The sequence below is a fragment of the Brassica oleracea genome, chromosome C7, assembly GCF_000695525.1.
Source record: "Brassica oleracea var. oleracea cultivar TO1000 chromosome C7, BOL, whole genome shotgun sequence".
Classification (NCBI taxonomy): Eukaryota; Viridiplantae; Streptophyta; class Magnoliopsida; order Brassicales; family Brassicaceae; genus Brassica; species Brassica oleracea.
This window is the reverse complement of record NC_027754.1, coordinates 35,403,077-35,414,182: the sequence shown is the minus strand read 5'-3', so window position 1 is coordinate 35,414,182 and position 11,106 is coordinate 35,403,077. Positions and strand designations below refer to the sequence as shown.

The window sequence follows — 11,106 nt, the reverse complement described above, 5'->3', positions numbered from 1 at the left end:
TGATTTTCTTGTCAAGTAGTCTATGATGGCCATCTGTTCTAACACCAAGTTGTTGATGTCCATGTTGATGTTTCTTTGTAGTGGGTTCTAGATGGCTGGTGAGCTCCACTTCTGATCTCTGGTGAGGCAATGGACGACTTGAACCTTCAGGAATGATGCTCACCATTACCCCTCCTTAAGCTTGATCCGGAGAGTATAAGTGAAGGACCAAGCTTGGAAAGTGAGCAATACTGAACCTAAACCAGGAGCACAATAGTACCAACACCTGCGCTTAAGCCAACTGATCCACCCTTGGTCTCTGCTCCAATGCCTTTAGAGGTAATTGAGGCAATAGATGACTTGGACCTTCAGGATTGCTCACCATTACCCCTCCTCAAGCTTGATCCGGAGAGTATAAGTGAAGGACCAAGCTTGGAAAGTGAGCAATACTGAACCTAAACTAGGAGCACAACAGTACCAACACCTGCGCTTAAGCCAACTGATCCACCCTTGGTCTCTGCTCCAATGCCTTTAGAGGTAATTGAGGCAATAGAATGATGCTCACCATTACCCCTCCTCAAGCTTGATCCGGAGAAAATGAGTGAAGGATCAAGCTTGGAAGTGAGCAACACTGAGTCTTGAAACCAGGAGCGCATCACCCTAACAGCTGCGCTTAAGCTAACCGGTTCCTCCCTTGATCTCTTCTCCCCTGCCTCTTGTAAGTCTTTTGAACCAGGAGCTCAATAACCAAACGGTCTACGCTTAAGTCAACCGGTTCTTGCAATTCATGAGGAGATTCAGCCTGGTGGATGGCTGATCAAACACTGGTCTGCCTCTCCATCAATACTCCTTCCTGAAGTATCTTCAAAGCTCAGCCATATTCTATCTCATCCACGACTTATTACCATCTGAACTCCTCACACAAACAATCTCTCCATGGTCAGGAATATACACACTGTGTAGGCTCTGGATCATACAGGAATGTACACATGTGTAGGCTCTGAACAGCATGGGAAAAGTCTTCGTCTTTGTCTTGATTTGATGATGGACAGAGAACAACACTTGTGTACCTGAAACATCACTCAAACTCCAGCAAGAATCAGACCACACACACTAGGATCAGAACTTGGTAACTCACCAATCCTGATCCCAATGTTTTAAGAAAATGCAATAGATAGAATCTACACAACTCATTCAGTTCAAATCCATGCAAACTATTCACTAAATGCTCAGGTATGATAACTCATCAATTACAAGGCATTTAGGCTATTTTTAATGACCATTTAAGTAACAACATGATTAATTAAATGTCAAAACGTGGACTAGATAACTCATCTAATCATTCCAAGCAGTTCATGAATGCATCACAGGACCAGAAACAACATATGGATGCAAACAAGACTAGAAACAACATATAAATGCATTACAAGACCAGGAAACTCTCCTAGATTTCTAGCAATGCAGCTAGACACAAAACAGGTTCTAGACAACTCGCCTAGACCTTACACAACTCAAACAATTGACCTAAAACAATAACTAGTCATAACCATGCTGGTAAACTTAGAAATAATTTAAAAACAGAATCAACAAACACAACTTAAGTATCTTGAGACATGAACTAGGTTCTTGAGGCTTAAAGACTTGTATACACCTTGCCTTAGAGCTGGTTGTGGGTTCTTCCTTCTTGGGAAAACCTTTGGACCGCTGGACAAAAGGTTGTACCAGACTCAGATGAAGATGAACTGAGAATGAATTAGATTTGCGGAAGCTTTTGTGAGGTTCAGGAGCTTAAAGCTTTGATACCATGTAAGAAAAGATGATTAATATGAGAGTAAAAGACAATGAGGAACATAGTAAACAGAGAGATAAGTGATGAAGAGTAAATTAAGTTGAGAATAAGAGAGTATGAGTATCAAGAGATTATAGAGATTGACAGTAACCAAGAGAGAAGAGAATGGTGAAGAAGAAATGGGAACTCCCCTCTTTCAGCTTGGATTATAATTGATTACAATGAGAGCTCTTTAAAAAGAAGAAGACAAAGAGAGATAGATCTGGATTCAAAATGAATGGTTGGGATGAGAGGATCTGAATTAATTTGAATTGGATGGCTGAGATGCATGAGAGCTTCCAATGTGATAGTGACAGCTCCTAACAACCATCTCTCTTCCCTCCAACATGTTATTTTAATCCCTACTTGTCCAGCATCTCTCTCCAAAGGTCAGAACCTAATTTGAATTCAAATTTGCCTCTCAAGTTGAAGTTGCTCGAATTTTACTCTTAGGCACTCAAGTCTGGCACTCAAGTCTCAAGTCTGGCAGCTTACTTCTCATGTCTGGCAGTTTACTTCTCAAATCTGGATAATCCTTATAAAACCTTATAAAACCTTATAAAGCCTTATAAAACTTTATAAGTCTTTAGCTTAATTCTATTTCATGTGAACACTCGTATGCTTCATGTCAACACTCATATGCAAGACAAAGCGTATTTATGTCAAAGCTCGGATCTATGTAAGTTGGTGAGAGGATCGCAGGATCCTTATGGACCTGCATGGCTATTACAGTAACCTCTCTCTTTACGCATCTTATTTATGCCAACGGACCCTTACATATGGACCCAAATTAAATTTATATACAATAATTTTTTTGACTAATTTATACACAATAATTTCGACAAATATACTTACGAAACAAAAATACAAAAATAATATATGTATGTATTATAATATTTAGAAACCTGCGCATACTCTATACTATGATATCCTGGTGGTCTAAATTTTTCCCTAGAATTAGTGTTCATGGAAATTATGTAATAATAAAGTTGTCGCGTGTTCTAAGCAATTAATAGTATTCAGAAGAATTGCTCTTCTAGTCATGCAAAAGAAATGGTGAGACGTAAGTTGTAGAACTTAGTGAAATAATAATCTATATTATTATTTATGAAGTAATTTTGCTGATTTGTCATGTTCTCCAAGATTTTAGTTAATTTTGTTTATTTGTCATGTTTTTATTATGTTTTAGCTAAATCATTGATTTATTATTTATTTTTAGCGAAGTCACTAATTTATTAATTTAAAAAATACCCTTAATGAATCTTATATATGTTAAAAACGAATCTTATTTTAATAATATTAAATTTATACGTTATATATTAAAATTTAGTTAGTTTTTCTTATTTGTCATATTTTTATTAGGTTTTAGATTTTCAGCTAGGTTATTGATTTATTAACAATTTCTAACTGATTCGCTAATTTTTTAATTAAAACAATACCCTTGATGAATTTTATATATAATTAAAACAAATGTTATTTCAATCATACAAAATTTATATGTTATATTAAATATTAAATAATTGATTCTGAGTAATAAAATAAAATTATCAAAAAGTTAAAAAATAAGATATTCTTATATATTGTGTTGCTATCTGAAACAATATTTTTATTATAAAAGTTAAAAATTAAGATACAAAACAAATTATAATTAAATATTAGCCAGCAAAAAACACTTATATAAAGATATTTCTAAACTATTTTTAGATATGAGTGTTTAAAAAAATTTAACACAATAATAAGCATATATTTTGATAAAAAATATTTGACCTTTATAAATGTTTTGATGTTTGATTTAACCATCTGAAAACATAAATAATAACTTATTATGTTGATTTTAGATTAATAAGACATAAACTTATAAGTACAGATAAGAAAATTATGTCCGCATGTGCGGACAAAACACCTAGTAAAAAATTGTCCCATGCATATCCAGTAAAATAGTAAATATATTTTTTTATCAAACAAAAAAATATATTTTATTGAAATGAAAATCGGTGAACATTTAATAGATTGGATTGTTTTATGAATATGAAATTATATTTATATTTTTAGCAAAAAAAAAATGTAGAGGTGAAGGGAGAGAGAAATAAGGAACTAAAAGTGAGAGACAAGGACAAAAAGAATTTAGAGCAGTGCCTTAAATGGCAAAGCTTTTGCTCGTTGTAACTAAAGAGACTCGTGATGTCTACGTGACTGGCTCGTATATAATGTCATCCTTTGCCATTGATCACTCTTCTAAATTCAATATTTGTTTTTCTGTTTGATAAATAACGGCCATAGAGAATTTTATTTTAACGCAAAATGCGTCATTAGTTTTAATTTTTCACAGTTATGTATTGAGTTTTTTTCTAAAGTAATTATTTGTGAGTTGACGAGAAAAATGAAAATGGAATGTGTAAAGCACAACTCAGATGAACTATTCGATTAAACTATATGCATATAGTACATGATTTAGAAAGTTTTCCACTGACATCTCTTTTGTTTTCTGTGTCACGGAAGAATCATACTCCGTCTGTTTCCGAAAATAAGATTTTCTAAAGTGTTCACGCTTATTAAAAATTCAATAAATGTTTATAATTTAAATTTTTCTTTTGTTATACAATTTTCAATAACGTTTCACCAATTGAATTTAATCAATTCAAATATTTTCATTTAATGTTTTTAAAAGTATAAAAAAATACTTTAAACATATAGAAAATCTATCTTTGTCGAACAAGTAAAAGATCTAAAACATTTTACTTTCGGAAACGAAAGCAGTATGTTTTATCGTTTGTTTCTAGAAGTCTGTAAGCTGAGCTGCTAAAGAAAGAACCAATGGAAGAAGAAAAAGATCGGCAAATATAGGAACACGTACGCACGATTAACACCAAACTGAAAAAGTATAAGCAGTACATATGGACCAAAAGCTCAAGAAAGTCGTTGGAAATCACCTACTTTCTGGATGGTACAAGAATTAACAGATCCATATGTAACCATTATTCAACAGTTAAAGCAACAAACAATTATGGCCTACCACAAATCAATACATGCCCACTCATGAATATGGTCCAAGATCTTCCACATAAACGTCTTCATATTAACATAGCCATTCTCGCCGACTCTACTAGCCATAGACGTGTTCGTTCCATTGACTCTTGTTCAAATTTTATACGGTATTGCACTAATGTTGTTTGTCCTCCTACCAATTTCTTATTTGGATCCCTATGTACGGTTTTATATTTGTACACACTGATTTATTATGAACAGTATTTAACTTAAACAAATGAAGTAAGACCTCTTGTAGAGATTTGTACTCAGCGCTTCAAGACACATTCATTAAATGCATATACAAGTAGGTGTATTCATACAGCTACATTACATGTACATGTATATGCAAGTACGTATGTAGGTATAAGAGAATACATAGTAATAAATATCTTGTAAGCACGGAAAAGGGTAGAAAGAGAGACCAAAGGTTAGAAGGAGAGGTACGTGGTGCGATAGTTTTGATGATGTACACATTACATAACTTTTAATTCCACCGCAACGTGGTTCATTCCTTCACCGATCCTACGTCGTTCTCAAACCTTAACTCTCTCTTTCCTTTTGTCTACTCTCTATATTAATCACCTGGGGCTTCTCCCATTCACTCACTCACCTTCTCTCACTCAAGGGTCCAAAAAGTGTTTTTCTCTTTTCTCTTTTTTGAGAGAAGAGATGGGAAGGGCTCCTTGTTGTGAGAAGATAGGACTCAAGAGAGGGAGATGGACTGCCGAGGAAGATGAGATCCTCACTAACTATATCCAAACCAATGGTGAAGGTTCTTGGCGGTCTTTGCCTAAGAAAGCTGGTATGTTTATCTTCAAATATGCAGTTTTTCTTTTCTTTTTCTAATCATGATCCATATATACATAAAGCAGTTAAGCGGCTGTTTAAATGTTAACATTCTAGAAACTAAAGTTTTAAAATTAGTATACAAGCTAGTTACCATGACGTTTTCTTTTTTCAGTTTTAAACACTTGGAAAATATACTATAAATGATGCCTTCAGTAAAAAAAAAAACTCTAAATGGAAGTACGTTATTGATACATAGAAAATGAAATAACACTGTTTTTAGTTTACACATGGTCTAATAACAATTAAAAATGTGAAGGACTGTTGAGATGTGGAAAGAGCTGTAGACTAAGGTGGATAAACTATTTGAGAAGGGACTTGAAAAGAGGAAATATTACAGCCGAGGAAGAAGAAACCATCGTCAAGTTGCATTCCCATCTCGGCAACAGGTAATAATCCATTTTAATGCACGTCACATCGTTCGCAGATTTACATGTTACACAATTTATACGTAATTCATAATTTCGTGTTGTATTACAATTTTGCCACTCTGACTAGTGACTAAGGCGAGGTCGGTACAGTACAACTATTTACATGTATTGTCAACTTAGAAAAGTGGTCTGACAAGTCTCCGATCCAATTGTTCAAAAATAAAAATGAGAAGAACGGAGTGATCAAGATGATTAAACGTACTGTCCTGAATCTTGTGACCATCATAACAATGCAGCGGTAGATCGCTCATGGAGCGGTCCAACCTATCTATAAAAAATAAAAAGTAAATCCATTAGAAAAATCTATGTAAATCCATCCATTAAAAACGTGCATATGTAACCAATTTAACTTTTTTTGTCATAAGAAGCATTGGCATTATGCTGCTGCAATTGATTGCTCTAGTTAATCTTGTCTCATGTGACGGCCATGAATACTCTCTTACCACTGTCTTTTTTTTTTTTTTTTTTTTGCTAATTAGGTTAGTCGTTGTTGGAACGGTCCAACCTTTTATAAAGAAAATATTTTATGCACACATATAACTAACTGTATACCTTATATATATTATCAGTTAATTAATAAAAAGGTATTATCTTTTGATAAAAAAAATTATTCTCTATATAAGTTGTGAAGAAAAAATTGGTATTGAATTAATGAAACTCCGAGAGAATAATTATTTAACTGGTTGTCTAAAATTATGTTTCACTCGCACGTGTGTTCTTTGTGCTTAACTTTTTGATTTGTGTAGATGGTCGCATATTGCAACACATCTACCAGGAAGAACAGACAACGAAATTAAAAACTATTGGAACTCACATCTCAGCCGCAAAATCTACGCCTTCACTGCCGTCACCGGAGATGAGCACAGTCTAAAGGTCGACGATTTAGTCCTGAATAAACCTCCTTCTTCTTCCTTGGAAGCCAAGAACACGAACAAGATCAAGAAGAAGAAAGGAAGAACTAGTAGGTCATCCATGAAGAAACACAAGCAAATGGTGACGGCCTCACAATGTCTCCCACAACCTAAAGAGCTAGAGAGTGAGATCAGTGAGGGATGGAACAGCGGAAACTACGAAGGAAAGTCGTTGGGAGCGTATGAGTGGTTGGATGGTGAGATAGAGCGGCTCATGAGTAGTTTCGTCTGGGAATGTACTAGTGAAGAGGCTGTGATTAGCATGAATGATGATGACCCTGATCAGAACAAGGTGTGTGAGAGCGGGGACAATGTTAGTTGTTGTGTAGATTTGTTTGAGGAAGAACAGGGAAAGCTTGGTAGCCTACAGGTTGATCAAGACATGAATATTGAAAAAGAAAGAGAAGAGAGTATTTTGAGTTCGAATTCAAATGAAAGTGGTGACAAAGACTGGTGGGTTGGTCTGTGTGATTCTTCAGAAGTTGGATTTGGGATTGATGATGAGTTGCTTGGTTGGGAGTTTCAAGGTGGTTTGACTTGTCAAAGTGATGATCTCTGGGATCTCTCAGATTTTGGAGAAATACAGCAAGTGGATATATAGCATATGAGACTGTGTATAACCCGAAAAAACATCGATCTTTTTATTGTAAAGTCTAGTGTTTTGTTTGGTTATAGTGGGTCTTGAGGTTGTGTATTAGCTGTTCGAGTGTGTTAAGGGAGTTAATTAGGATATATAGCCTCTAGTTTAGACCAGTTTGAAGCACATTATGTTTGTTTTGTCGTGATTATTATTGTTGTTGTTTGTAGTGTTTGGTTTGTTTGTTGTTAGATTCTACTGATAATATTGTGAAATAATAATGAATATTTTGAAGATATTTGTCACATGATGGTGAAAGTGTAAATATAAAAAAAGTTCAGCTGTGTAATAGATAACAAATATATTATTTAGATCCAAACCAAAAGAAAATATAGTTTTTATGTACCTGAGAAGTTAAAAGAGGCATATTCTCTTTTGGTGCCAAGATTATATAATTTACCATATGGGTCATATCCAAGTGGGACATCAATTTCTTATTACTCATTCCATTTAGGGCTGGGTTGCGGGTCAAACCCGCCCCGCTGACCCGCCAATCCGCGGGTTACAAAGTTTTTTTTTGTCAAAAAATCCGACCCGCACAACCCGCGAACAAATAAATTTGTACCCGCACCCGCCCCGCTTAATTTTGCGGATAACCCGCGGGACCCACGGGTTATATTTTTATTTTAAAAAATATTTATTTAATTTTATTTTTGTAAAATATAATATAAATAATATATTTATAATTAAAATTTTAAATATTTTAAAATATAAAAAAAAAAATTGCGGGTTGGCGGGTACCCGCGTTTCAAAATCCACCAACCCGCACCCGCCCCGCATAAAATGTTCATAACCCGCACCCGCACCCGCAAATCGATTTTTCTAAATTGTTCGACCCGCACCCGCCCCGCGGCGGGTCAAACGGGCCGGGGCCCGCGGGTAAAAATTCATATTCCCAGGCCTAATTCCATTTCAAAATAATGTATATTCTATAGTTTTCGCACTTATTAAGAAAACACGCAAAATTTTGACAATAAATGCATTGTTTTCAGTGTTTAACTATTTCCTATGATTTTTAACCAATCAAAATTTAGTAAACACAATTAATGTCTTTGAAATTTACAATTTACCATTATTACATATATTGAAAAAGTAAAATATAGATCTTTTAGAAACATTTTTTTTCTAAAACATAGATCATTCTGGAAAGAATATTTCCGTTGCGGTCTACCCGATCAACTTCAACGCAACTCTCCGTACAAATCTTATGAGAAATATTTGCCTACTTCCAGGTTGCTATATAATGCCATTTTAGGGTAATTTTGGAAGCATGATGTTCAATTGAGCTTTTTTCCAGATATATATACACAGCATCATCCAATAGTTAATGATATTGTTTTTTCTAACAAGGGTTAGCTGCATTGTTACCATGGTTTTGACTTTCATATTAAAGCAATGAATATTTGATCAACTACATCAACTCCATTTACTATATAAAATATAAATGATTATTTAAGATGCCTTTTTTTTTACTATTACTAATACTACTTACTGAATAGTGAATACTACTGATATCTAGACCATTTTCTCCTATTCATTAATCTTATTTTGTGTGATTTTTCTTCATTATAAAATGCCTTTCAATACAACAAAATATTTTGAATCCATTAATATATTGTCTCATTATCCGAACTCAGATATTAATCTATTCTCATACAAAAGTAAAAATGTATTTTGCAGATCTTCATCTCCAGCATAATCCGAATCTACATATCCTATAACCAAGTCACACTCTTCACGCGCGAGAACAAAAATATAAAAAGAAGAAAATAATGGTCTATATGTTGTAAACTTAAGGATTTAGAACTGGAAGTTTCTGTATATTATTAATGAATAAGTGTTCCCTTTATATAGGAGTGACAAGAGAGATAAATGGAAAAACAATAATAGGAAAGATTACAAATCATAAACATAAACGAATTAGGAAATAGGCAAGTTGTAGCCGCATCTCTCTCCTCTCCAAGTCTCGCGGCCACCTCTCTCTCTCTAGGGTTGGACCGTCTCTCTCTCTAAGTGTATGAGCCGGTTATTGACCGGGCCGGTTATGGACATTCACCAATTGATTTATAACACTCCCCCTTGGATGCCATAACCATACAGGGATTGTAATACGCTTAATGTTGCCTCATTAAAACCTTATCGGGAAAATCCAGTGGGACAAAACCATGATGAAAGAAAAAGAGTACAACACGTACTACTCCCCCTGATGTGAACCTCAGTGGAGGTCCTTCAGCCTACGCATCCCAATCTGATGCGTGAGCTTCCTTAATGTGCAGGTAGGAAGTGCCTTGGTGAATAGGTCAGCTGAATTGTCACTGGATCGTACTTGGACGACCTGGACCTCACCGGCTTTCTGAAGCTCGTGAGTAAAGAAGAACTTAGGCAATATGTGTTTCGTCCTATCACCTTTTATGTAACCATCCTTGAGCTGAGCAATGCACGCAGCATTGTCCTCATACATCACGGTTGGCTTTTTGCAATCGGCCATCCCGCAATCATCTCGGACGTGTTGGGTCATCAACCTCAACCAAACACACTCGCGGCTGGTCTCATGTATGGCCAAGATTTCCGAGTGATTAGATGAAGTGGCCGCAATGGTTTGTTTCATGGAACGCCATGATATAGCTGTACCTCCATGTGTAAAGACATTTCCTGTCTGTGATCGAGCTTGATGTGGATCTGATAAATAACCAGCATCAGCAAAGCCAACTAAACCATCTTTGTTATGGTTAGTATAATATAGATCCAAGTCTTTCGTTCCTTGCAGGTAACGAAGAACATGTTTTGTTCCCATTCCAATGCCTCTGAGTCAGACAGGAGCTAAACCTAGATAGTAGGTTCACGGCAAAGCTTATATCAGGCCGTGTGTGAGTTGCCAAGTACATTAAAGCTCCTATGGCACTGAGATATGGCATTTCGGGACTTAGGTCATCTTCATCGTCCATCTTGGGACGAAATGGGTCAGTGTCTAGGACGAGAGACCTCACGACCATGAGACTTGGTCAGAGAATGACAATCGGCCATATTGAATCTCTTGAGTACCTTTTCAATGTATGTCATCTGATGCACAAGGATCCCATCATTTATGTACTCAAGTTGTAATCCCAAACAGAATTTTGTTTTCCCGAGATCTTTCATCTCGAATTCTTTCTTAAGGTATTCAACCGTTTGGGAAATTGTATCCAGAGGTTCCTAGGATATTCAGATTATATATTGCGATGATTATCAATATTGTTCTCGAGAACTTGTTGTACTTTCAGCTCAATACCCTCTAGTACTTTCATTATCCAGTGGACCATATAAATATGCAGTCGCTACATAAGTTTGTTGCAAGTCTAATTTTTTCTCTTATATAGCCAGACTTACGAGAAATCTTAAAAGTAGTTGCATCCACCACATGGGAGTATGTCTCCTCATAATCTATTACTGGTCTTTGTGAGAATCCTT

The 11,106-nt window shown here is 35.4% G+C and overlaps 1 protein-coding gene across 1 annotated transcript; it reads left to right on the top strand.

The window, feature by feature from the left end:
* Positions 1-5,438: 5,438 nt before the first annotated feature.
* LOC106302153 (transcription factor MYB12-like) lies at positions 5,439-7,831 on the top strand. The gene is made up of 3 exons (XM_013738682.1): positions 5,439-5,636; positions 5,940-6,069; positions 6,858-7,831. Exons 1-3 carry the CDS (start codon positions 5,504-5,506, stop codon positions 7,621-7,623), a joined length of 1,029 nt encoding a protein of 342 aa, XP_013594136.1. The 5' UTR covers positions 5,439-5,503; the 3' UTR covers positions 7,624-7,831.
* The last annotated feature ends 3,275 nt before the right edge of the window (positions 7,832-11,106 follow it).